The sequence below is a fragment of the Artibeus jamaicensis genome, unplaced genomic scaffold (genome assembly GCF_021234435.1).
Source record: "Artibeus jamaicensis isolate MK-2021 breed Jamaican fruit bat unplaced genomic scaffold, CSHL_Jam_final scaffold_537, whole genome shotgun sequence".
Taxonomy (NCBI): domain Eukaryota; kingdom Metazoa; phylum Chordata; class Mammalia; order Chiroptera; family Phyllostomidae; genus Artibeus; species Artibeus jamaicensis.
In genome coordinates, this window is record NW_026522047.1 from 42,458,743 (window position 1) to 42,486,030 (window position 27,288).

The window sequence follows — 27,288 nt, forward strand, 5'->3', positions numbered from 1 at the left end:
CAGATCCCCTTTCCTTTCTAAGTCATGAGGTGACTCTCTCTGAAAGGGCTGGTTGGGGGACTGACTGGGTCCCTGCACCTAAGCGTCAGTGACTCGGAATTGCCCCTGCCCCTCCTTCCTGGCCCTGCCCAGCTGTGCCTGGCCGCCACTGACGGGGGTGCCCCCCTGAGCTTCAGAGAGTTTGAGGGAAGGGTGGCTTGGGCTAGATAGGGGTGAGGGTGAATGTGGATTCTAGACCAGGGTTACGTGTCTTTCCCCACCCGCTACTGTCCCCTGCCCCTCTGCAATGTGGATACTCAGACTGGTCATTCTCTGTGGGGGCCGTCTGGGCACTGTGGGGTGCTGAGCAGCATCCATGCCCCCTCCTAGTCAATGCCAGGAGGTCCCCCATCCTAATGGCCACAGATGTCCCCGGCACCATCCAGTGTCCCTGGATGGGAACCCTGCCCTAGACAGAGGGTATGGCATTGTGGTGGGCTCTATGCCCATAGGCTGCTCCCACCCCCAGCCCCTTGTCTGTCCATCTTCAATCTCCCCTTGTCCTTTGGTCCTGCAGCTCATCTATCCCTGGTCCTGCTGAGACCATCTCAGCCAGGTCCCACCCCACTCCCACACTGAGGGTCCAGCCTTTTTGACAGCTCCCCACATTGTGCCCCACGTGTCATCCAGAGCAGAGGCCAGGCGTTGGCCCCTCCAGGAAGAATGGTCTTCTTGGTTCTTATCACCCTTTCGTGGATCTATCTTCCACGCTTAAATCCTATTGGATAACCGACCCTCCTCCATGACAAATAGGGCACAGAGCTGCTCCTTGTTGTGTGGCCTCTTCATCCCTCACCAGCAGGCAGGATCCCTGCTTTGCTGGCACAGGCCACCACAGAGTCAGGGGCCTTGCCCAGGCCTGTCTCTGCCAGGCTCTCCCCCTCCCCTTCCTTTCTGCAGCCCTTCTCTATGTGCAGACTGTTTTTCCTCTCGCCTCCTTGTTACTTCCAATGAGAATATTGAGAACACAGTCCACTGAGCACATGTGGCAACCCATGTGCGTTCAGCCTGCGGCAAGCACGCTTGCAGACCGTGTGAGCAGCTACCACCATGCTAGTGTGGAGAGGACAGAGAGGAGACACACTCTCTCACCCACTGGTCCCCATCCCACCCCAGCCCCTGCTGGCTCCACTGGCCGTGACCCATGGGGGAGGTCATCAGCTGACTGTGGCCAAGAGCCCCCCGACCCTGCACGCCCACCTGCACCACTTTTCACCACCATCCTCAGATCACCACGGAAACAAGGAGACAAGAGCAGCTCCAGTGCCTGCTTCGATGCCTCCTGACCCGGCGCTGAACACCATTGTGCCTCCTAGCCTACTCCCTCCAGGGCCACCCTGGCCCTGCCGTGCTCCTGAGACCTTCCCCATGGAAACAGCTTCTGACCACTCAGGGACAAGCCCTGTGACCCCTGGGACTTGCCAGGCCCTGAAGGAGCTTGTTGCCCCAAAGACTTACTGAATGTTTCCCAAACTATTCTTCCCCAGAACACCCTCTGCAATTTTTCCAAGACAGAAGCCTCTAAATGCCACATGCCCACTTCTTGGTAGGGGCAAGGAGTACTGGGAGGAAAGGGAGCGCATGTCCTGGGGCTGGGCGAATGGGAGAAGGGCCCTGGGGCACACAGCTCACAGCCCCTGCACCCTGACCCAGGGGCTGCACAGGCACAGCAGCCTTGGATGCCCCAGATTCTCCGAAGTCCTGGATAAAAGTGGTCCTGTGAGAGTTGACAGCCTGCCATAGGGTATGGAGGGACTGTGTGCTCCCCTCGGTGACCAGGCCCAGAGCCAGTCTGAGCCCACTGCATGGGGCAGGGACCCACTCTGCCACTTCTGCCTTCAGGGCCCAAGGACAGCTGCTTCTGTCCTGGAAATATTAGTACAGGTGTTTGGACTCAGTTCCAGTTTTTGGTTTGTGTAAACATAACTGAGTGATGCCCAATTAAGCCTGACAAGTGCATTTATCTCCCTCCTCCCCTGAAATGCCACCAAAATGACTATAAATGAGTGACAAAGAATGGGAGAGGGGACTATGACAGCTGAGTGGCAGCAGGAGACGTGGAAAAGAAGGAAAAGATGGGCGAGTGATACCTGACTTGGCAGGACAGAGGAAACTCAGCCCAGGGGTTGGCAGACAAGGCGTGGCTAGTTTTGCTGAGGGACTTTGGAAAGGCACAGGGTTCTGAGATGTGGGCACCTCCCAGGACAGGGGAGCTGAAGGCAGCTGTGTAAGGAGTTGCTGGGGTCAGGGTACCCCCCACCCCACCCCATCTCTCAGCAGAGAACAGTGGCTCCGCTGCCTCCTGAGGTCAAACCTGGCCAGTTCTGGGCGGGAGGGAGGGGCCTTCCTGAGAGTGAGGTTGTGGAAGCCTGGCTGCCAGCCCCATGTGTCCCCAGGCCCGAGTACAGCAACTGTGAGGGTCCTCTCTGGGTCACAGAGTGGCTCAGCAGAGCAAAGCTATAGATTCTGATATTGGGGGTCCCCCATGAAGTGACAGGGCTCCTGTCCTCTCCATCCCCTTCAGCAGGCCCTGCTCACACACGCGCAGCCACTGACTTTCTGAGTCCCCTGCACAGCTCAGCCAGGGGCTCCTAAATCTCCGAGGGCTCTCTTAGCGAGTGTCTCAACCAGGGAAGGAAAGCTCTCCCCAGGGAGAGGTGAGGCAGGGAGCAGGAGAAGACTCACACACTCTCCCCAGAAGGGGGTGGCTGTGCATTAATGATAGACGCACCTGTTGCTATAAAAGGGAACATTTAGGAAAGAGATGGCTCTTAAACATTTAAAATGAGAGCAAAGGAAACAAGAGGTGGGTTGGGAGACATCTTGGAAACCTTCTGGAGGGCAGTACGGCAAGGTCAACCTGGAAAACAGGTCGGAGGCTCAATTGAGAAACTCAAGCCTCTACTAGGAGTTTCAGGAAAAGCAAAAAAAGAACATTTCCTGGGAACCCCATTGTCAGATTAAAGTTTGGCACAGGGGAGGAAAATTATGTGCACCTTGGCACATGACCACTCTTGGATTAAACAGAAGGTCTCTAGAGCTTCTGGAATGAATAAACAAATATGTCAGCATAAATAAGAAGGGATCCCAATGACATTGGACTTAGTGGTCATAGTGCTACAAAAATTAGAAGAGAAATAATTTTTAGCCCAAATTATTAACTGAATGTGCAAGAGGAATGAGGATATTTTTAGACAAGCACAATCCCAGGTTTCCCCTCCTTCCTGAAGAAGCTGCTGGAGGGTATGCTCTAGCTAATAAACAAGGGCGTCAGCCAGGAAAGACACAGGGTCAGGGAAACCAAAAGCAACCAAGGAGACTGCAAAGCACTCTCAAGATAAGGATGCCGCCAAGGAGTATGGGATACCTTGCGTAGAAGACCACATCTGAGCTTGGAGATAACCAGGAAAGCTGAGTACCTAAGAGAGGGTCAGTTACTAACTCCAGGAAGAGTGAAGAATGCAATGCAAGCAGAATGGATTAACAATATTTACAGCATCGGAAAAATGTAAACATGGAATTTCACCACAACTGAAGATGGTGGCAGATTTGGGCAGAAAAGCTGGTGGGTGTGGGAGCAGGAAGCGTGGCCACACCCCAAGTGTCTGCAGCTTGGTAACTCAAAGGAAGCCAAACAAACAAACAAACAAAAAAAAAAACGAAAAAGGAAGCAGTGTTGGGGAGACATATGGAAGAAACCAAGAGAAGAAACAGCTAGAAGAGACGAAGGTGTGGTGTGTGGGGAGCAGCCAGGGGATGCGATTCTGGCCAGAAAAAGGTTAGGATGTGCCTGGTGGATGCCTCTCCCTCCTACCTGTGGCACATTGACCACAGATTCTTCCCACATTGACCTCCCAATGTATGTATTCACAAAATGGGTCTGTCTTTGCATGTGGGCCTTCAACTTGCTTTCACCCTATGGGAGAGCGTGGCCCTCTGCCTAAGTCTGTCCACCTAGTTCTACCCATTTAGGGGTCTCTGCACTGGGGAGGCCGAGTGGTACTGATGGTGTGGCTCTGGGGTTGGGGCTCCCCAGAGCTCTGAGCCCAGTGAAGTGTAGGGGGACAGGAAGGTCTGGGCTCCCTGGAGCAGATAGGGCCCCAGTAGAGAGACCCAGGTCAGCCCTGGGAGGGGGTAGAAGTGGCTTCCAGGGCTGGCTCTGGATTCAGGTAAGGGGAGGGTGAGAGAGCACACCAACGGACTGGGCAGCCACAGGAGGCTGAGGCCAGGTGAGTCACCAATAAGAGGACATCCCTCTACTGGGCGCTGCCTGGGGCCAGTGTGGAGGTTTGCCCGGGCGCCCAGCCCTGCAGCCCTACGGGCCACAGTGTTCCCAGACTTGGAGAGAAACCTGTCCTCAGGTGACAGCTGGTGACAAAAGCCAGCTGCATCTGACAGGTCCTGGGGCTTTCTGCCCGTCTGTGGGAGCTATCTTCCAAACTTACCCCGTGTGGATTCGCTGGTGGCTCTGCTGTGGTGGAGAGCATCTCTGGTTCCCGTGTCCCCTTCCCCCTCCCCCCCACCGCCTCCTTTGCAGTGACCCTTGCACGCCATGCTGTGTGTGATGCCATGCCTCTGCCCATGTTGCTCGATCCTTCCACTGCCCCTGCCGCCGAATGCTCCCTGCTTTTCGCCTTTGATCATGGGGTGGTTCATGCCGCAAACATCAAGTGGGTACATTGTCATGTGCCCACTGGGCTCAGAGGAGATGAAGCAGCAGGGCCAGGGCCCTCAAGTTAGGCAGCCAAGCCACGAGCACAGCCAGCAGAGGTTAGTGTTAGGGGACAGTGACCAGGGGTGCCCCAGAAGCCAGCATGGAGAGCAGGGGCAGGCGGGGGAGGCAGCAAGGAAGTTCTCAGGCCCTGCTGCTGCAGGCCCCTCAGAGCCTCCCTGGGCCCCCACCCTGCCCTTCTCAGATAGCCCTGCTGCTTCTTGGTGAATGTTGGTCCTTGAAGGCGTGGCTGCCACAGGGTCTTCAAGTCCCGGTCTCACCCCCCTGGGCCACATGGAGAACTCATAGATGGAGGGAAGCCACAGCCAGCACCTCTCTGGGAAACACCAACATTCTCAGGCTGCTGACTGGGAAAGACAAAAGGGTGGTTAGTGGGGGCTGGTTATGAGGCCCACAGCCATGTGGGAGCCACCCCCGCCCATTCCCTGGAGGGCATGAGTACCCTGCCTGAGGTCCTAGGGCACCACACACCTGCTGCCAGTCTGAAAGCCGCTCTGTCTCCTCCCTGGAAGGCTCCGGGACTCCACTTCCCAGAGCCTCTGCAGGAGTGCCTTGGCCACTGATCTGCAGGCCCACCCCTTCGTTGCTTTCTTTCCTTCCTTTTTAACCGCAGTTCTCCCTTGTTTTCACTAAAAAGCCATTAGCTAAGCCTCAGCTTGACTTCTCACTGGGGGCTGAGGTTTGTCCCTGCCGTCCCAAGGACTGTCACACCCTGAACCTAGGCTAGACGTGGAGATGTGACACCCCCTGGCGTGGAGCTCCTGAGTGTGGAGAGGCACGTGGAGCGGGGGTAGCCCGACGGGAAGCAGGTGCCCCAGTGGAGGGCCTTAGATGAGGCATCTTGGGGAGTTTACACCAGTCCTAGAGAAAAACTCCCTGACATTTACATTCTAGACAAATTAGTCTGAAAGAAAGCAGACACTGGAAAAAGACTGAGGAGGAGAGGAAACCAAATCTAGAGAGGAAGAAAGAGCAGAGCAAAAAGCCGGGGCTGTCGTAAGTGCACCTTTTGTTTCATTTGTCGTCTGGGCATTTTCTACCAGCTGTCGTTCCACTGTGTTCACACTCCCTGCCCTCCCACCCCTCCACCTGGGGGCTCCTGGAGCCCGGAGTTTGTCCAGCCATCCCATCTCCCGCTGTCTTCAGCACCCGCTTGACATGACCCCCACCATCCCTGTTACAATCCCTGTTGCCCTCCCTGTCCAGGCCTCTCTCCACCTCCCCTGCCCCATGGAGCCACCTCCTTTGGGCTCTCTGTCCCCCGATACTGGTTGTGGGGGTTCCATTTGGATGAGCACAGACCAGGGGCTTCTCCCCTCTGCTGTTTCGTTCGCCTCCTGTCTGATGACTCTACCTTTCCAGGTCTCACCGGAAGCGTAGTCAGCCCAAGAAGCCCAAGCCGGAAGACCCCAAGTTGCCAGGAGAGGGGGTGGCCGGGGTGGCCCTCCCAGAGGAGACCGGTGGTAGTGTGAAGGAGGAGGGCGCACAGGAGGCTGACCCCGAGGACGAGGAGGAGGATCCCCAGCTGCTGCAGGGCCGAGAGACGGAGGGCGCTGAAGGTTAGTTGTAGCCCGGTGGGCAGGCCTGGCCTGGTGCCCACGCCCACTCCTTCCTGACTCCTGACCCCCAGCCGGCGTAAAGAGCCAGCGTTCACCATGGCCACAGAGTCTCTGCTCCTTAAGAATCCAGTTCATGAGCTTTCCTGTCTAGGTGAGGCATTTCATAAAAATGTACATTCTAGGGGGTGCCGAGACAAGTCCCTCTTCTCCCAGAAACTGAAGAGAGGCGGTCTCAGTCCCTATGGGCTGTTACCACAGGACGCCTCAGGCTGGACGGCCTAAAGACAATAGCCAGTTGTTTCCCGTGGTTCTGTAGACTGGGGATGAGGTCGGGGTGCCAGCGTGGCCAGGCTCCGGCCCTCTTCCAGGTTGCAGACCGCTGCCTCCTTGCTGTCGCCACGCTGGGAGGAGCCAGTTAGCTCTGGCTTCCGTTGTCAGGGCGTCAGTCCAGTTAATGAGGGTCCCACCCTGATCACCTCCCACAGGCCCCACCTCCTAAGGCCATCACATTGGGGGTGGGTTTCAGCGCTTGCATCTGTGAGGACACAGATATTCAGCCACGGCAGAGGTGTGACCTGCCTCATGGCGAAGGAGGGCGGCCTGCTATTTGTGGCCAGCTGGCAAGCCTGCACTGGGGTTGGGGTGGGGTGTCTCGGGAACACGCCCTTCACGCAGCGCAGGGCGCTTTCAGCCATGGAATGTTAATACGTGGGCCCTTTAAAGGTTCTCACTCCCGTGTTTCACAGTGTTTCCTTTTCGATGGCTGGTTTCAGTTTTCTAATTTGTCGCTTCAGCTGCTCCCACGTTTGCACATAGCCACTGCCCCCCAGGATAGCGTCGGGACCTTCTCCTCTCTGGCCCTTTCCAGGCGCCGGGCAGCGGTGGGGGCAGGGGTGGCAGGTCGCCTAGCAGTGGTACCTCCGACCCGGTCACAGGCCCAAGCTCGCCTGGGGGTTCTGCTGAGACCCTCCGTTTCCCTCTTCGTGGCCGTGGCTTGGAACACGGGAGCCAGCATGGCCCTGCCTGTGTCGGGTTGTACACTCATCAGGGTGCAACATCGAGGGGACTGCCCGTGGGTCACAGTCCAAGGCGGGCACATGTACTCCATTGTACCCACAGGCTGATACTGAGGTTCCCAGTTAGGGAGTGACTGTCCCCTGGCTTGGCAGGGTGAGTATCCCTGAGGGGGACCCTCAGGCACTCACAATGGGGGGAGACCAGAGAGTTTCTGGGTGAATTGTGTGCTAGCACATTCCCAGATGGTCCAACACACGCCTGCCTACTGGGCTGCCATGCCACTGTCTGCTCGGCGTGCCCTGCCCGGAGTGCCCAGGAGGCCCAGATGGCAACATAGAGAAGTTGCCTGGTCGGAGAGGAGGCGTGCGCCAACAGTATTGGGGCATAGGTGTGGTCCCCTGCATAGGAAGGGGTCCGGGGACTGAGCCGTCAAGTCACTCAGAGATCCAGTGGAGGTGCTGTGGGAGCCCCTGCCCCCTGCACAGAAGCCAGGGCTTACCCCTGTAGGCCAGCCATCCGCAGGCGGCATCACCATCAGGATGCTGCTTGTGTGGTAAAAGCACCCGGAGAGTAAGCGCCTTGGAGCAAAGCTGACAAAAAGTTAAGGACCTTTGTGGAGAAAATTAGAGATGTTTTTGAAAAACAAGGAAGAACTGCTAAATAAGTGAAGCCACGTGTATTGGGAGAACACCCCACATGAAGGTGCAGTTCCCCCATATTAGCTGGTATCTCTCCAGCTCCTTTCTGGGTCCCAGCAGGGTGCGGGAGAGTTGGTCTAAGTGTGGATGGATGGAGAGAGCCAGCAGAAGTGCAGGCTGGGGGCAGGGGGGCAAGTCTGGAGCCTGGCCATCAGTTCACAGGACAAGAGTGAGGACACACTCCATGGCAGGTGGGAGAAGTGAGGGCCACCATTCTGTGCTCAAGGGGCATGTACATTCAATGTCCCATTTACATACAGTCAGAAAACTCCTCGAGCCGGTGGCAGATTGTGAAGGGTGTGTTCACGTCTCCTTGGGCTGCCTCATAAAGCGCCCTAGAAGGAGGCTACGGGGGCTCTGAAGCCAGCTTTCCTCTCGCTGGTCTGGAGGCTGAAAGCTCAATCAAGGTGCTGGCAGAGCTGGTTCCTTCCGAGGCCTCTGTCTTCGGCTTGCGGGTACCCTCTTTGCATTCATACGAGTGGCAGGTGCTGAGCTGAGCAGGGCACACGCGCTGCAGTCCTTCAGGCCCTGCTCTGGTGTTGTGTGTGCTCCAGGAAGTAGAAAAATGTTACCAAATGTGCGTATTCTGTAAGGTAGTTCGGTGTTTGAGCTTGGGTTGTCATGGTTAACAATGAGCTCTCCAAGGTGGGGCCCTGGACTGAGGGCCTCATGGGGGTGCTCGCTGCCTGAGCAGGATGTACCTTATCCCTTGAGAGTAAACCGTGTAGACAAACCGCAAGCTATGCAGAAGGGACACGTGCTCTCCTCACCAGTTGTCTGGCATCTGTACTCACTCCCATTCCCTGTAAACAGCCTTGTCCCAGGACCCCTGGGGATTTTCCCAGAGAGCTTCAGGGTCTGTATTCCAGTGACGGTCTTGGTGTCATGTACAGTGTCGTGTGGTGGGGCCTCAGCGCCGTCCTCCAGGGCTGTGGCTTCCATGAGCTCCCAGAGGCACCTGGACCCCAGGAAGGATGGGGTTGTTTCCGGGGTGGCGTCCCTGCTCAGGGTGGCAGTGCTCCTCAGCTCCAGGCACCCCCTCCCTATCCCATGACAGAGTCCTGTTCCCAAGAAGGAGGAACTGGGTTGTGGGGGCTCTTCCTCTAGAAAGGACGCCGTCCCTTTGGGGCGCTGGACGTAGCTGCCACCGCTAGAGAGCCCTTGCTGTGGTCAGGAGCATCCTGGGAGCCATCTCTCGAGCCCTTGGTGGGAAGACAGATCTGAACACACTGAATAAGTATTTGCAGTCAGGGTGACAGAAACACATGTCGGGGAATGAGTGGGAGATTTTAAAGTGGTTTCCAGATTTCCTTAACACCAGCTTAATGTCCCTAAAAGTGGTAAGTGCTGAGGATCACGTCAGGTGTGAGCAATAGCTAGCGTTTACCGTCACTCACATGCTGAATGCTAACAGTGTCGCAGTCCTGGGGGTGGGGTGGGCCAGAGGAGGCCTGGGGGGATGGGAGGGGCCCTGGGCTGGCAGAGGGTGCTCTAGGCCTCTGGAGGTTGCTTCCCTGCTGGCTGCTGCTGGGCCCACTCCGCACCCCCTGTCCACACCCACTGCCGGGTGGTCTGGGAAGACCTGCTGCCCTGGGATAGCCCCACGTCTCCGTCTACCGCTTACCTGCTGTGCCCTGCCCTGACTGGGGGTGGGGCGGGGGGCGGGTGGGAAAGTGGCCGTGTCAGTTCTGGTTTGCTGGGACGGCAGGGGCTCCTTCTACCCACCTGGTAGTGGCCATCTCACAGGGCTCTCGCCCTACCTGTGGCTCGGCACAGCCACCGTCCTTTCTTACAGCTTGAGCGGTGGGGGCAGCAGGGCAGTGCCAGGACGCAGGAGGCTGGTCCCACCATGGTACCTTACTGCTCCCAGGCAGAGCATGCAGCCAGAGGAGACCCATCCCAATACCTCCCAGGGCCTTGAGGAGACGGGAGCACCTAGGAGTGTGAGCAGTAGCTGCAGTTGCTGGTCACGGAGCACCAGGTTTCAGGAGTGGCCTGACAGCTTGCCATTGGCTTTAGGACAGGACAGGACAGGACAGGCTGCTGTGTGTTGCAGGGCTAGGCTTCTATGAGGGGACTACAGGTTTCACTCAGAGACACATCCTGCCGTACAGGACACCCCCCAGCACAGTTCAGCCAGGCCTCACGTCTTGCCAGGGCACGCCCTGCCTCGGGCTCTGCACACCAGGGTCATAGAATTGGCAGGAGTGACCTGTACCATGGGGACCAAGACCAGCTCGCCCAGGCTGCACAGGGGGTGGAGGCGTAGGGGTGTCCTGTCCCTGAACCAGATTGCAGTCATGAGGCCACCGCCCCCTCCTGTGGGCAGCGTGCAGCAGAGGTTGAGCTTGAGATTCCAGAAAACCAGGTGCTCTCGCTGCACCCCCAGGTGAGCTTTGGTACCGTGGAGGAACTGTGGGGGCCTCAGAGAAGCAGGCAGGCCAGTGGAGTCCAGTGGTGGGGCCTTCTTGGCTGTGACACCCTCCCCACTCCTAAAGGCGGTCCTCGAAGGGCCTGGGCTGGCTGGTGCTGGGGAGAGGCCCCGAATTCTGCCTGCCTTTGTCTCAAACCTGGGGGGTGGGAGGCTGCACATGTTCAGGAGGGACTGGCTGAGACCCTAAGCCCCCTTTGTTAAAAAATCCTCACCCAAGGATCTATTTATTGATTTCAGAGATAGAGGTGGGGGAGGAGAGAGAGAAACACTAATATGAGAGAGAAACATTGATCAGTTGCCTGCTGTACAAGCCCTGACCAGGGATTGAACCCACAACATTTGGGTGTACAGGATGATGCTCCAACCAACTGAGCCACCGGGCGAGGGCTCTCTCTTTGTCTTCTTTCCTTGATCCTAAACCCTTTCTCCATGCGACATCCCTGCTCCATTTGGAGGCTGCTTCGAACTCTGGCAGATGGGGCCGGCTGAGGTCTGACAGTGTGGCCTCCAGCTGGGAGCTCCTAGGGTCATGGGGGGGGGGTCCCATGGCTTCACGTGTCCCTCCTGGACTTGGGTTTGTCCCCTGCAGGTCCCTCCAGGTGTTTTTGCCCCTTGGCTTCCCCAAGCCCAAGAGATGTGAAGAAAAGGCTGGGACTTGTCCCTCTTTGACGTCAGTCTCCAGTGCAGAGAGTAAATTGGACCCGCCGTCTGCAGGATGGTAGACACAGTGCGATTCCAGTAGTTGCGCTGTGAGGGAGGGAGGGAGGAATACTGAATTTCCTTAGGGAACACGGTGTTTATCCGAAAGTGCCTTTTACGTAAATAGGGCGGTGTCTCTGGGACCAGCCTGTGGGCTGCTCCTGTAAATTAGCCCCTGCACTGCCCTGGGCACTGACCTCCCAGGCCCTTAGTCACCTCCCAGTCACTTCCTGGGGCCGTGAGGCTGTGAGCAGGCATCACTGAGTTATGCTTCCTGGCTCTCCATCGCCATGCAGCCGGAGGGGGAGGGGCCGTCCAGATTCCACAGCTGGAGGGGAGGGAGCATCTATCGTTTCCTTTCCTGTTTCCTTTCCTTGGCCGGAGAACTTGCCAGACTCATGAGGGGCGGGCGGGCGGGAGGGGAGCGTGGGGAGTGGTTAAGGCTCCCCTAGGTGGGGCAGCAGCCAGGGAAGAACCCTTGGTGCCTCCAGGAGGCTCAGGATCTGAGGGCTGGGCCAGGGAGGGGGAGTTCCCATTGCCCTCTGGCTGACGGAGCCTCTCTTGAAAAACACTAGTCCTTGCCAAGCACCCCACGGGCTATCCCAGCAGCCAGTGCAGGGCTGCAGCTGCAGAGAGGGAAAGGCAGGAGCAGGGAGGGGAGGGGACTGGGGCACCTCCACACGGGTCCCTGAGGCCTGGCTCAGAGCCTTGGGAGCACCCTCGTTACGGGTGAGGGGAGTGATTCCGCCCCTCCCATAGGCAGGTTCCTTGCTCAATCCCTTCTGGAGGTCAGTGCAGATCAGGGGTTAAGTGACTAGCTTTCTGCAAGGTAAGGTCATCAGCACTTGTTCCATCCGTCATCTTTGGGTGAAGAACAGCGGCGACACATGGTTGGGTTTTTTTTTTTTTTTTAAAGATTTTATTTATTTATCTTTAGAGGGGAAGGAGAGAGGGAGAGAAACATCAATGTATGGTTGCCTCTAGTGCATCCCCTGCCGGGAACTGGCCTGCAGGGAACTGGCCTGCAACCCAGGCATGTGCCCTGACTGGGAATTGAACCGCGAACCTCTGGTTCGCAGTCCTGTGCTCAATCCGCTGGGTTTTTATAGCGAGAGGTAAAAACGTGGGTGCCGTGCTGCAAACCAGAGCTCATTACGCTTCCCGTTGTCACCAGTTTCACACGGAGAGGAGCGGGTCCTTGACCTCCATTTGTACTAACTTTCCCAACATGAGACTGTTAGACACAGGCTCCCCTAACCCACCTGAGGCCTGCAGCACAACCACTCGTCGCGGGTTGTCCAGGAACCCAGTGCGGTCTCAGGCAACCGGAATAGTTGGTCCCCTAGTTTCCAGCCAGTGCCCCTCCTTATGTGATATCCTGAATCCCTGGGAACTGGGGCACACAGGTGAGCTTGGTGCCCCTTCCCCAGACGGGGCAGGCAAGGACCAGTGCTGGGGGTTTCCTGCTGTGCTCCCGGCTCCGGGCCCTGGTAGGCCACTTCCAGTCCTGTTGTCTTTGAGAACAGAGTCTCTTATGCCATGTGTTCCTCACCCTGAGCACAGCAGGCTTCATGAATGTCATCACCAGCAGAGTCCCCTGGGGTGCCATGACAGTGACCATGCACATTTATTTGCCGAAAGTTTTGGAGGTCAGAAGCCTCATGTAGGTCTTGTGGGGCTAAGCCCACATGCGGCAGGGCAGGTTCCTGTCTGCGACTTCAGGGGAGAATCGATTCCAGCCTTTCCTAGCTTCTCCAGGCACCGCATCCTGGGCTCGTGGCTCCTCCCTCCATCATCAGCATCTCTCTGAGCTGTCTCCCGTAGTCGTGGCTCCCGCTGGCCACAGCTGGGAAAGGTCCTCCACCTTTAAGGAACTCCACTAGTGCGCTGGGTCCACCCAGACGGTCTCCATTAACTCAGTGCCATATGCAAAGTCACGCTGCCATGTCAGGTTCCACATTCACGGGTCCCAGAGCCAGGATGTGGATGTCTCTGGAGCCACGATTCTGCCGACCACACACCCATCCTGGCCCCTCGTTAAATAGCACTGAAGACACCTCGACTGCTTCCTGCCCCACCCTGTCACCTTTCTGGAAACCCCCCAGCACTGGCCCTTGGGGTGGGAGGGTGTTCTCGGCCCTGCAGGCTCATCTGGCTCTTGTGTCCCACGCAAGTGGCCACTTGTTTATGGTTTGCCTTCTGAGTCTTTGCTTTGAAAAACTCCACAAGTTGTGTGTCTTCACTGTAGAAATATACAAAACTCAGATATCTGAAAGCAAATCCTGCCTCTTCCCTCCCCTTAGGAAAGACACATCTCTTTCTTCCGCCTCACGCTAATTTCAGAAGGTTCTTTGTGCACCTGCAGAACCCAGAGGGCGGGGTTCCCCCAAGGTTTGGGTGCAGCTGCCAGTGTGACCTGGCAGTTATTTGAACTTAACCAAAGTCTCTGTTCTTTTGGGGAAGGCCAGAGGGGGCTTCTCCCACCTCCAGACAGCTCCCACCTGGGCCAGCTGGCTTGCAAGAGGGTACATGGCCTCTGGCCTCAACTATGATGGGTCTTTCCTCTCTCCTACAGAGGACAGGAAGGGCAAGCTGCGGCCAGCCAAGGCCAAGAGCGACCGGAAGAAGAAGAGCCCCGTACACCCTCACCACCCACTCTTGCCCCAGCTGCCACCGCCATTGCCCACCCAGTTCCCCACTGAGGAGGTGCTGCCACCCCCGTTGGAGCCCCCAGTGCTGAGCCCTGGCCCTGAAGCCACTGAAGAGAACCCCCTGCCACCTCCCCTCAATGTCGTGCCCCCCGAGGCACCTGGCGAGGACCTGGAGCTGAAGCCACGCCCCATCATCCCCATGTTGTATGTGGTGCCGTGGGCCAGCCCAGCCACGTGTGACAAAGGTCGCGTGTCCTGCCAGCAGGCCTCTGAGCACTTTGCCCAGAAGGGCCCCACCTGGAAGGAGCAGATGGCCCCCATGGAGCTGACGGGGCCTGAGGAGGAGAGCGGAGCCAGCGAAGTGCAGGTGGGATGCCCTCAAGGGTCTCTGGGCTGGGGGTTCTGCCTGTCCCTGTGCACTGGCCACAGAGCGTGGGAAATGGCCCCTGTGGCTCCTCCTGCCTCTCCCTGGGGTCTCTCACCCCCTACTGGGGAAACTGGGGCACTGCCGAGCCAAAGTCTGCTCCGGTCCCCAAGCTGTGACTCAAAGACGCCTCCTGTTCTGTGTTTCAGGCACCATCAACATTTTCTAAGTTAAAGATGGAGATCAAGAAGAGCCGGCGCCACCCTCTGGGCAAGCCACCAACCCGGTCCCCTCTGTCAGTGGTCAAGCAGGAGGCATCCAGTGATGAGGGTGAGGGAGGATTCTTACCTACTAGGGCCCCAGGCTGTGAACAGCTCCTGCTCTCACCTGGCACCTACCCCTCTGCCACCTGCCCCACAGGGGCACCTACCCCTCTGCCACCTGTCGCCCCCCCCCCCCGCCACTGTCACCTCCTTAAGCCAGGCCCTTAGCCTCTGTCACCAGACTTCCTGGCCCTCAGACCTAGTCCCATGCACACAGCCTGCAGGACCTCCCTGCAGGGACAGAGGCAGCCCTTGTTTTTGCTCATGTGACTAGAGGAAACCCTGCGTCGCTGTCCCCAGGCAGGCAGCTCTTATTTGAGACACCCAAGGCTCCGACCTATGGCTGGCCACCAGCGGGTGACACAGGGCTGGGGAGCCGCCAGTCTCAGCAGAAGTGATTCTTCCTGCTGCTGAACCCAGCCTCGGACCTTGGAGAGGTTGGAACAATGAATGGGCTGTGGGAGCTGGAGCCGGAAGGGTGGGGGCTAGGAGACAAGCAGCGTGTGTTTAACACTCGGCCGAAAGTCAGAGCTGCTATCTCAGGAGCAGAAACCCTGGGAAGCTGGTTTTTCATCTTCTGCTTTAGCCTTCTGCTTGAGATGCACGTGGAATTTGAAAGCCATCCAGATGGCTTTTTTTATTCTGAGTCTAACTTCAGGGCTAGTGTGGGGAGGGTTCTAGAAGCTCCATGGATCACAGGGTCCAGCTCCCAGGAATAGAAGGGATCTCGAGGGAGATGAAAGGCACCCAGAGTCCCTCCAGGCGGCCCCAGCCTTACAGTCAGGAGGGCAATGTGTCAGCTGTGCTGGCCCAGCCACTGTGAAGGCTGGGGCCTTGGGACTGAGCACCGGGTTCTGGGGTAGCCTCCCAGGGGAGAACTGAAGGAGAGAGCTCAGGAATCACAGCAGTGGGACCTTGAGGGGAGGGCTGGTAATGGAGGCCCCAGGGGATGACGGGCGTGGGCAGAAGAGACGCCTGTTAGGCCTCCATCTTACCTTAACAGGACTTCCTGTTGACACCACCCCCTCCCTGACTCCCAGCCACACTCCTCTCTTGGTCCCTTTGAGCTCAGGAGGCTGCACCTGACCTGCCAGGGTCTGACCCGGCCTGTTTCCCACCCCAAGACAGGACCAGCTTCCCACCCCCAGCCTGGGTGGTTTTGTGGCCTCCATGTAGAGACTCAGGGGCCATGTATGCAGGGACCTGTCACCATGAATGCACGTGGTAGTAAAACGCCCGTCCTTTGAGGCAGGGGATGGACCCTCGGCATGGTTTAACCTTCCGCCTCCCTTCTCCCTACTTACTCTAGAAGCCTTCCCTTTCTCCGGGGAGGAGGACATGAGTGACCCTGAGGCCTTGAGGTCCCTGCTGTCCCTGCAGTGGAAGAACAAGGCGGCCAGCTTCCAGGCCGAGAGGAAGTTCAACGCGGTGGCTGCCCTGACTGAGCCCTACTGCGCCATCTGCACCCTCTTCTACCCCTACAGCCAGGTGAGTGGGTGGCCTCACGGGGCCCCACAGTGCCCAGCAGCATCTGTCTGCTCTCGTACGTGCCAGCATTGGCTTGAGCTGAAAGGGACTCTGGGGCAGGCGATGGGGAAGAGAGCCCACTTGCTGTAGGAGCCACAGTGGGTCAGTGAGAGCCCAGAGGACTGGAATGGGACAGGTTGGGGTGGGACAGTCACAGCACAGCGGGCAGAAGCCCTTAGCAGTGCAGGGTGTGCTGAAGCCCCACTGGTGAGGGCCACAGAGAAAGAGGCCAGTTTCTGAGTTTTACGTGTAGGTACTTGTCAGTGGGCATAAAAACAGGGCCTTGGACGGAGGGGTTGGAGGTACGGCATGCATCTGTCACAGCCGCTGTCCTAGAAATTTCCTCAACGTGGCCTGGCATCGGTGCTGCCTGGGAGCTGGCAGGCAGAGGTGTGGTGACCAGCTGATCCCCAGAGACGGGTAGGAGCCAGGGCGAAGACCCCCATGTGGCCCGGCTGGGACACCAGTGGTACGAAGACCTGCTCCGTCTCCACCGAGCCAGGCACCGCGTCCTGCACACTTTCCAGACCACCTGCCTCTGTCCCGTGTTTCCCGAGTTGGGGAACTTGGCCTTCCCCTGCACTTTGTCCTGTTCCATCAGCCTGCCCAGTTTCCCTCCTAACCTCTTATTTCATCCCCTGTCCCCACCGCAGGCCCCATTCTTCCTGATAGTGTATCACCATGGCCAGACCAGGTGTTTGGGAGGCTGCTGCCCATACACTCCCTGGCTGGAGACTCCACCAGGCTCACCATGGCCTTTGGCCTGGCCACACGCCCCCATGGCCTTCCTCCACTGTGACATCTGCCCCTGCGCTCCCCAGCCCACACAGCAGCAGTAGGTCCTGTGATGCCCCCAGGGTCTTCCACCCACCCAACCCCGTGCCTTGCCCGGCAGATTTTTGTTCATTCTTTGAGTTCACTTATCCGCTACCTCTTCTGGGAAGCCTTGCCAGACCTGCCATCTGCAGGCTGGCTCTGGGATGTCCCACCCTGCGTTCCCCTGGCCTTCCTCTGCTTTTGCTCCTGCCTCTGTTTTTACCTCTGGATAGTGAATCCCAGGAGGATACAGCCAGGTCTTGCTTGCTTTTTTGCTTCTCCACCCCCCAGCCTAGTGCACATTTCTACCTACTAGCTCAGCTGCCCCGAGATCTGTGCCCCATGCCTTCAGCGGTGCCCGTCTCCAGAGCTCCCTGGACCCACTGTCCGTTAGCAGATGCAGCGTCCGGGGGAGGGAATGAGTAACATCCAGACGTCCTCTCTGGGCATGTCCCCCCTTAGTGCTTCTGGGGAGGCTGCCAGGAGTCAGAGTGCTGGCACCTGCAACTTTACGTGTGGATCTTCTTAATTCCAGCTGTTAGCAAAGAATCCTGACTTTGATCAGCCCACCACACCAGTGGGCTTTGTGGCCCAACTGCTTGCGAAACCTGGAGTCCTCAAACCCGGGACCAGGTCTTACTGGCCCTCGCTGTAAGCTGGGCTGTGGCTGGATATTCTGCCTGTTTGGAAATGAAAGTCATTCCTGACTAATGGAGGCAACTTAGAGGGGTGGGGGGAGCCTGATGTGAGGCTCTGATTTCAAAGCCGGTCCCCTAATCTGAAGTGTCATCATCTCCCCAACACCTGGCATTGTTCCCCAGTGGAGTCTTTCTTCCTGGGTCAAGGAGTAAAGGCAAACCCTTCTGTCACACCTTGGAGGGCGTCAGGGAGCCCTGCCCCCCCTGTGGCAGGCCTGGGGTGCTGGATCCTGGTGGTGTGGTCAGAGTGATCTCCACATCCTCTCTGTGGGGTGGGATCTGGGGAACCTGTTGGAGACTGGGGAATAGTCATCGTGGGGCACATATTGGAGTTGGGGGAGTGCCCACACACATGCACAGAGAACACGCCTTCAGGCGCTGGTCAGGATCACAAAGACAGACAGCAGGACAGCGGGCTGGGGCTGCTGGTCCGTGGGCAAGCAGGGTGCAGAACAGAGATCCAGGGACTGCGGGGAGGGGAGACGGGGTGTGCACGGGGACTGGGGCAGAATGGTGCCTGGCAGCGGGGGTGTGGGAGCAAGAGCAAGGCCCATGTGGCTAGAGGAAGGGGCCGTGGGGGTAAGGCGGGGGGCAGCAGGATGGTGCCGGCGCTACATTCGGATGTGACCCTGGTGGGGGGTTTTCAGTGGGGGCAGGACAGGGTTACATTTGGGGGAGCAGGGTTGAGGGATGGGCTGGGGGGCTGGTGTACTGGGGAACCCCCCCAGGAGCTGCCCCAGTGTGGCGGCTGGGAAGGTGGGAGGCAGGCTTGGGCTGTTTGGATATAGAAACCACATGAGGTGTGGACAGGAGGCGAGGACGGCCCCGAGGCTGAGTTTAGTGATGATAGGTGTCCCCACGGAGGGCTCTCCACTAAAGGTACCCCATTTCTGCAGTCCCTACAGATGGAGAAGGAGGCCCCACAGGCCTCCCTTGGAGAGGTCCCATCCATACTGCCCTCCAAATGCGGCCAGAAGACACGGCCACTGATCCCTGAAATGTGCTTCACCTCCAGCGCCGAGAACACAGAGCCACTCCCAGCCAACTCCTACATTGGCGATGACGGGACCAGCCTGCTGATCGCCTGTGCCAAGTGCTGCCTGCAGGTCCATGCCAGTGAGTGGGGCCCTGGACGACAGGCAGCCTGGGCTGAAGGAGGACTGTGGGGGCTGTGGCGTGTGGCCCCTGCGCACCCTCCTAGGACGGTCACCCTCGCCTCTGTGCATCAGGGAGCTCTTTCCTCCTGGTCTGTACTTTTGGAGCTTTTAAAGGACCTGGTGTCAGGAGGCAGCATCTCGGCCTTTAGGGGCAGACTTCCTGTCCTTCCCCCTGGCCAAGGTGGGCCTGCCTGGTCAGCCTCCTTCTGGACAGTTCTACTGACCCCTGCCCTGCCCTCTGGGGCCTGGGAAGCAGCAGGAAGAGATCAGGTGCTTCTCAGGTACCATGACGATTTTCAACTCTGTGCTTTGGGGTCAGAGTTGATGGTAAAGTTGCGATTCTGGAGAGGTCCAGGGTCTGATTTATTTCTGCCGTCAGTGACTACCCTCTCTTAGACCCTGAAGCCAGACCATGACCCAAGGAGACAGGATAATGGATTCCTGCCCCCTTCTTGGGTGTGAAAGCCGGAAATGGGAGGTGGAGCTCCCCAGAAGGAAGGAAGCCTTATGGAGCCATTTAATTCTGTGTGGCCCCTGCCCTGTGGAAGAAGGCAGCTATAGGTCTCTTGTCCTTCATTTGTACCCACAGAAGCTATACAGGGCTCATTTTGTCTCCTGTCTGCAAGTCTTCTGGCTCAGCAAGTCTCCTGGCTCAGCCTTGCTGGGCCTGGAGGGAGACACGCCACTCAGGGCAGGCTCCTGGGGCCACTCCGGTGGACCTGTGGGTAGAGTCACAGGGGCAGAGGCCCTCCGCCCACCGTCCTTAGGAGGCAGAAGGCTTAGCACAGGTATATTTCTTGAGGCCTGGCCCTGGAGGGAGGTAGAGTCCCCACTTCCTCTAGGAGCCAGGCCTTCCCCCAGGTGCTGACCTTGGCTGACTGCCTCAGGGGACAGAGCAGGGTGTCCAGTGGGGCTCTCAGGCTCCTTGCTGTCCTTTGGGGTCTCCATGGGGACACAGAGCCAAATTTCTGTGGCCCTGCTCTCTCCCTGTGTTTCTACCAGGGACCCCCCTGCACCTGGCCACCGCCCACTGCAGCCAGTGGAGCCCCTGTTTGGTGGGTGACAAGCCCCAGATGACTGAGGGTCCCTGAAGTGCTGCTGGGCAGTGACCCAAGGGTGAGGCAGAGTCCCTTGGTCTGGGGCATGCCCCTTTGTTTGCCCTCCTCCACTGTGCCCTCTCCCCATTTCTGAGCCACAACCGTGTTCCGGGGCGAGTTGCCTTGGTAAATTGGAGCCTCTGACTTGCGGTTTCAGAAGTGGCTCTTCTGCCGGAACGCTAGGCCATCCCAGTTTGAACACCAGTGTCCACAAGGCCAGCTTTGCATGTCATGCAACATTTTGGTTACTTTCCCAGGGTCTCAGCTTAGCAGAGCTTAGGAGGGGGACACCGAGGGGGCCCTTCTCGCCTTCCCAGCATCTGTTTCCAGACCTTTCTCCTGCTGCGTGCTGCGCCGTGGACTGAGAGGCAGAGGGACAGTGAGAGCAGTCCCCGTCAGTGCCAAGGCGGGGCTCCAGAGCGCCCCTTTAGCTTCGTGTGCAGCTGCAGTGCCGGGCGCGTCCCAACTCAGCCCTCCTCTGCTGTCTTCCAGGCTGCTACGGCATCCGCCCAGAGCTGGTCAATGAAGGCTGGACATGTTCCCGGTGCACGGCCCACGCTTGGACTGCGGTAACTCACCCTGCGGCTGGGGTGGTACTCTGAGAGCCGTCCAGCCCCACGGGGAGCCAGGCCTGGGCCCTGGGCTTGCCAGATCCCGCAGAGTGACCCTGGGCTGGTGGCCTCACCTCCCTGGGTCTTGGTTTCTTCACCTTGGCAGTGAGGGGGTGGAGCCGCCGCACTCCTGGTCCCTCCTGTGGTGGCTGCTAGTTTGAAATGTAAGGACCGAGGGCGGGGGATGGACCAGGCCCCAGAGCAGCGTGGGGGCAACCCTTGCCTGCGCCCCCTCACCACGGGCTTGTCCGGTCCCTGCAGGAGTGCTGCCTGTGCAACCTCCGGGGAGGAGCTTTGCAGATGACGACCGACAGGAGGTGGGTAGGAGGGGCGCTGCTGGTCCTCAGGGCCTGAGGTTGGGGGAGACCAGGGGGACAGACAGTCACTCAGACTGTCCCTTAAGGTCCTGCGAGCTCTGACTGGCCAGCAACAGCATTGTGGACAGGGGCAGTGCCCACAGAGGGGAACGATATTGGGGAGAGGGGAGATGGGGGCACCTATGACCTCTGACCCTACCCCTTCCCGCCTTCCCCAGGTGGATCCACGTGATCTGTGCCATTGCAGTCCCCGAAGTGCGGTTCCTGAACGTGATAGAGCGCCACCCTGTGGACATCAGTGCCATCCCTGAGCAGCGGTGGAAGCTGGTAGGACCCCTGGATCTTGTCCTGTTGGGTAGGGGAAGCACCAGGAAGCTAGGTGCCATCAATCTCCATTTGACCTAAAGTATTACCTCTTGAATAGTGTCAAAGGCACAAGACACAAAAGTCAGAGGGCACAGAGGTGCCCAGAAAAAGCAAGTCCCCATCTCGGGTGCAATGGACCCCTGGCTCCTAGGCCTCTGTGCGGAGGTGGCCTTTGCACCCCCCAGGGCAGGTACGGTCTCCACCTTTTTCATAAGCAGAAGCCGCACACACTCTACCCTGTACCTTTCTTGCTGCCCAACTGGCCCCCTCTTTCTTTTTTTTTTTTTTTTTAATTTAATTTATTTATCTTTAGAAGGGAAGGAGAGAAGGAGAGAAATATCAATGTATGGTTGCTTCTGGTGCATCCCTGCTGGGAACTGGCCTGCAACCCAGGCATGTGCCCTGACGGGGAATCGAACTGCGATCTTTTGGTTCGCAGGCCCGTGCTCAATCCACTGAGCTACACCAGCCAGGCCTGCCCCTCTTTCTTTTAATTGTGGTAAAAACACTTCATGTGAGATCTTCCTTCTGAACAAACCTCAGGGCACAGCCCAGCATCACAACCACAGGCGTGCTGTAGTGCGGCAGAGCTCCGACGCCAGCAGCGTGCGGCCCAGGCCCCACACCCGTTCGCCAGCAGCACTCCTGCCCTGGCCCCCCCCCGCCCCCCGCTTTTCCAACTCTAACTATCGAGTGGCCCTTGCGTCAGTGCAGCCCTTCCTCATTTGTCTTTCTGCGTCTGGTCTTTCTCTCTGCACACGATGCCGTTGAGGCCCTTCCGTGTTGCCACGGATGGCAAGGTTTCCTTCTTTCTCACGGCTGCATCGTATTTCAGTGTGTGTGGCCGGAGCACATTTCTTTACCCCTCCGTCCCTCAGTGGACACAGGTTGCTGCAGTGAGCACAGGAGTGGGCACGAGAAATACAGTTTATCCTTATATCATTATTTATTAATTACTGTATTATTTGTCACATACACAACTATAAACTTTTTGCGCCACCCCCCCCAGGCATATCTCTTCAGTATCCTGTTTTCATTTCCTTTGCGTATATACCCAGAAGTGGACTCGCTGGGTCCTGTGTCAGGGCTGTTTTGAATGTTTTGAGGACCCCCCCCCACTGTTTTCTGTAGTGACTGCTCCAGTCTGCATCCCCCCAGCAGTGCCCGGGCTCCCTTCCTCCATGTCCTCGCCCACACTTATGTCTTGTCTTCCTGACCATAGGCAGAGAGGGCTCCTCGTGGGGGTTTGGTTTGTATTTCCCTGCAGGCTGGTGGTCTGAGTGCCTTTTTGTGTGCCTGTTGGCCACCTTTATGTCTTCATAGAAATGTCTGTGTAGGTCCTGCTCATTTTTAAACTGGGTTGCATGTTTGCTGTTGAGTTGTTAGAGTTCACAGCTAGCCCCTCTCAATTCACGTCTAAGGGGCACGTGGCCATCTCAGCCCGGGCGCTCTTACTGATAATGGTCACCTGGGTGAGCCTGGGGGCAGCAGCAGGCAGGGTAGGCAGAGTGTGGCCATGACAGCATGCACTAGCTTCCATTCCTGGCCCGGCCGCCAGCCAGCTGCGAGCCTCCAGACCGACTTCTTGAGCTCTCTGTGCCTCATCTTTCCCATCCGTGATGGAGCGTGGCGTGGTGCTCGTTAATGGCCTCACGGTAAAGCACGAATTATGCTGTCTGAGCACCAGTGCCTGCTCCCAATTTATCGTCACTGTGAGTTTGTGGCAGCCGTGCTGGGGCTGTGTCCCACATTCAGGGACGGGTGGCACCCCAAGGCCCTTGGCTGGGGCATCTGAAGCATCCATGGCTGCTTTCCCTGCCTGGTTTATTTCCCAGCTGCCTGGGGCAGTCCCCGGGTACTGGTGCTCCTCCAGGCTTACAGAGGGCAGAAGGCAGAGACCTTAGGCTGTGGGCAGTGGGCCTGGTGGGGAGTCCTGTGGGAAGGAACAGGGACACCTGCCTTAAGCCCACAGGTGCTGGGCCACCAGGCAGGGCTGAGCAGGGGCCTAAGAGGGTGGGGCCTCAGCATGGAGTGCCGGGAGCCGACAGGCAGTCACAGAGAGGCCGGTGGCCTGCAGGTGATTAGAGTGTAAAAGCTGCATCATTCAGGTGGAGTGATGGTGCGGCGCACAGCCTGCGATCCATCCTCCCCAAGACGCTTTATGGAGCATCTGACATTTCCAGCTTGCAGCCTCTTCATTACCAGCACTTGTAACGATGAATTAAAAATCCTTTTACATGAGGCTTGCTTGTACTGCTTAATGGAGCTGTGAGGAAGCCAGCAGTTAACTCTTGCTTGCCCAGCTGTCTGCCCACCTTCCCAGGGCCACACACAGGCCACATTCTCGGGAACAGCTACTCCTGGTCATCATCCATCCATCTATACCCCCAGTACCCCCTGGCCACTGGCTCTGGGGAGTCCTGGTAAGTAGGGGCTGGCTCTATTGAGCCGGTGGTCTGAGCCATGTGCTCACCCCTTCACCTGGCTGGCACGGGCACTGGAAAAACCCAGACACCAGGCAGGCCCCGTGCTCAACTCCTGACAAACAGCATGGTGGGGGCCTGGCCCACATTCTTCATGACACAGAAACTCAGGATAATGAGCTGCCACCCTCGGGGGCAGGGGGATGATTGGGCTTTGAGTCAGGCCAGGCCGCTGGCTCTCTCCAGGGCTTGGGTGGGGCAGGTGTCAAGTGTGAGACCTTGAGCCCTGTGGGCTTCCAGAGGGACAGCTCCTCCTGGGGCCTCGTGGCAGCTGTGCTCACCTCCGCTGTGTGGAAGGCCCAGGATTGGAGTGTCGATGTGGCGTGGGGCGTGTTACATGTCGGTGCCTGTCACCCAGGCCAGAGGGGGAGTTAGGTATTGGCAGTTTAGTAATGAGACATCACTGCCATTGATTGATTCAGCAGCTCCTGCAGTACCCTTGGCCACCACGCTCATCTGGCTTTTGAGCAGGTTTACAGAGCGAGAAAGGCGGCTTGTTCAGTGCTCAGGGGACGGGAACCTGGCATCTGCTGAGCGGGGGCACCAGGGTGGCCCTGGGTGTGAAGCCGTGAGAGTGGTCACTCCAGGCAGGGGGCACCCCCCACAGGGGGTGACGGGCTTTACTCAGACCCCACACACACACGCGCTTGTGAAGACAGCTACTCTACAGTGCTTTGTATTCGAGATTAAGATAAAAATTTGCCATTTTAAAGTGAGCTTAAAATTCACTAGCTTTTAGTATGTTCACAGAGTTGTACAACCATCACCTCCATCTAATTCTAAAACGCTCACCCCAACAGGAAATCCATCCCATTATCAGTCACCCCGGCCCCTGGCACCCCACTCCCTGTGTCTGCGGATGTGCCTGTTGGAGATGCCACAGGAGAAGGAACCACACGCTGTGTGTGTGGCCTTTGTGTCTGGCATCTCTCAGTGAGCACCGTGTGTTCGAGGTCCCTCCACGCTGTAGCAGGTGTCACTGCCTCACGTTTTGCTGTTTTGTTTTGGCAGAAAATGGTGTTCTGGTGTGTGGCTCATTGGTGCCTGTTGTAGGCACCTCTGCAGCGGGGCCACCGGAAGAGGGTTCTGGAGTTGGAGGGGCGCCACAGGCCAAGCTGGTTTGGGGAGTCTGTCCACCACGGTCAAGAGTCCAGCTAAGGGACTCCCTGGGCTTGTCCCTGGGTCACTCCAGCTAGCCAAGGCTGGGCTGCTGTGGCCTTTTGCAGCCCTGGGTCTTGGGGGTCACTCCTGGGGGACAGTCCTGGGGGTGAGTCCTGAGCGGGGAGCCACGTGCCTGTGTGAGTCCCATCTCCCCTCCATGTCACCCCAGAAATGCGTATACTGCCGGAAGCGGATGAAGAAGGTGTCCGGGGCCTGTATCCAGTGCTCCTACGAACACTGCTCCACCTCCTTCCACGTGACCTGCGCCCACGCTGCCGGGGTCCTAATGGAGCCAGATGACTGGCCCTACGTCGTCTCTATCACCTGCTTCAAGCACAAGTCAGGTGGCCACACGGTGAGTGCCCAGCCCTCCCGCCCTCCCATTGCCTGCCCACCCCAGCGCTGATGTACCCTCTCCCTGCCCCCAGGTCCAGTTCCTGAGGGCTGTGTCCTTAGGCCAGGTGGTCATCACCAAGAACCGCAATGGGCTTTACTACCGGTGCCGTGTAATTGGCACCACCACGCAGACTTTCTACGAAGTGAATTTTGATGACGGCTCTTACAGTGACAACCTGCACCCCGAGTGCATCACCGTGAGCTTGGGCGGGCACCAGGAGGGGCGGGCACCGGGAGGTCCAGGCTGCTGTCAGGAAGCCAGGAGGTTGCGCAGCTCTCACGGGAATGCCCTGTTTCCAGGGTCACTGTGACCCCACTGGATGGGTCCAGGCCACAGCCCCCACAGGAAAGCACGGCCGGTTCCCACGGGAACAGAGCAGAGAGCACCGTCGGTCTAGACGGGCCTAAGCAAGGGCAGCGCCCCAGGGTGGACAGCGGCCACCATCCCCACCCTGCTTCCTCCCACCCACCCCCTGCGCAGCACCGGCTCCTGTGCGTCCACGTAGCTTGAGTTCGTCACAGAGCACCACTGGCTTCTCGCTGCAGTTAAGGAGCGGGCAGCATAGCACAGGGAGCACCCAAACCCAACGGGACCCATGGGTGCCGTGCCCGGGGACCCGCCACCTCACCTCCCGCCAAATTTTTGATTCTGACAGAGTAGAGACTGTGCCCGGCTGGGACCCCCGCCCGAGGGGGAGTTCGTTGAGCTCCGGTGGACTGATGGCAACATCTACAAGGCCAAATTCATTTCCTCTGTGACCAGTCACATTTATCAGGTGAGCAGGGTCCTGACTTCCAGGTCAGGATACGGGGGACCTGCCAGCGTGGGTGGGGCCCTCGCATGTCCTGTTGGGGACAGGTCCACCTTTTGCTTGCCTAACCGAGAAAGTCAGGGCTTACTATATTTTTAAGCTGGGAGGGGCCTCAAATTGTTTAATATTTTCCTCTTGACAGACGTTTTCTTGATTGGCGTGTGTATGTGGTAAACAGAGACTGCATAAAATGTACTGCTTTAACCATTTTTTAAAATTTTTTATTGATTATGCTGTTACAGTTGTTCTATTCCCCCCCTTCATTCCCCTCCACCCTACCATTACCCCCCCTTTAGTTTATGTTCATGTGTCTCAAGTTCTTTAGATTCTATATTTCCCATGCTATTCTTGCCCCCCCATCTATTTTCTATCTACCGTCTATGCTACTTATTTTCTGTACCTTCTCCCCCCCTTCTCCTCCTCCCACTCCCCTGTTGCTAACCCTCCATGAGATCTTCATTTCTATGTTTCCACTCCTGATCTAGCTGTCCTTTTAGTTTGCTTTTGTTTTAGGTGTGGTTGTTAATAACTGTGAGTTTGTTGTCCTTTCACTGTTCATGTTTCTTTAACTTCTTTTTCTTAGATAAGTCCCTTTAACATTTCATATAATAAGGGCTTGGTGATGATGAACTCCTTAAATTTGATCTTATCTGAGAAGCACTTTATCTGTCCTTCCATTCTAAATGAAAGTTTTGCTGGATAGAGCAATCTTGGTTGTAGGTCTTTGGATTTCATGACTTGAAATACCTCTTTCCAGCCCCTTCTTGCCTGTAAGGTCTCTTTTGAGAAATCTGCTGACAGTCTGATGGGAACTCCTTTGTAGGTGACTGTCCCCTTATCTCTTGCTGCTTCTAGGATTCTCTCCTTCATTTTAATCTTGGCTAATGTAATGATGATGTGCCTTGGTATATTCCTTCTTGGGTCCAACTTCTTTGGGACTCTCTGAGCTTCCTGGATTTCCTGATCTCTGGGTTTGCTTTCTCCTTTTCCTGGAAGTCTATTTCCTTTGCCAGATTGGGGAAATTCTTTTTTATTATTTGTTCAAATAAGTTTTCCACTGGTGGCTGTGACTTTCCCCCTTCTGGTACCCCTATAATTCGGATGTTGGAGCATTTTAAGATGTCCTGGAGGTTCCTAAGACTCTCCTCATTTCTTTGAATTCTTGCTTCTTGACTCTTTTCTGTTTGGCCATTATTTGCTTTCTTCTGGTCCACTCCCTTGATTTGAGTCCCGGTTTCCTTTTCATTGCTATTGGTTTCCTGTGCAATTGCATTCATTTCAATTAGTTTCGCCTTCATATATTTGTCTAATTTGTGGCTATAATCAACCAG

General features: G+C 57.3%; 1 protein-coding gene across 2 annotated transcripts in view; it reads left to right on the plus strand.

The window, feature by feature from the left end:
• The window catches only part of KDM4B (lysine demethylase 4B), a 131,125-nt gene that overhangs the window by 99,226 nt on the left and 4,611 nt on the right, over positions 1–27,288 (plus strand). Inside the window, exons 11-22 of one of the 2 annotated variants that reach the window (XM_037165379.2) lie at positions 5,666–5,767; positions 6,134–6,330; positions 13,754–14,196; positions 14,403–14,523; positions 15,826–16,004; positions 18,454–18,673; positions 20,304–20,380; positions 20,684–20,739; positions 20,958–21,066; positions 24,919–25,104; positions 25,178–25,342; positions 25,802–25,921. In XM_037165379.2, the coding sequence (XP_037021274.2) occupies positions 5,666–5,767; positions 6,134–6,330; positions 13,754–14,196; positions 14,403–14,523; positions 15,826–16,004; positions 18,454–18,673; positions 20,304–20,380; positions 20,684–20,739; positions 20,958–21,066; positions 24,919–25,104; positions 25,178–25,342; positions 25,802–25,921 (1,975 nt within the window). The remainder of the gene's footprint in view (positions 1–5,665; positions 5,768–6,133; positions 6,331–13,753; positions 14,197–14,402; positions 14,524–15,825; positions 16,005–18,453; positions 18,674–20,303; positions 20,381–20,683; positions 20,740–20,957; positions 21,067–24,918; positions 25,105–25,177; positions 25,343–25,801; positions 25,922–27,288) is intronic. The other variant, XM_053658288.1, reaches the window with a different exon arrangement.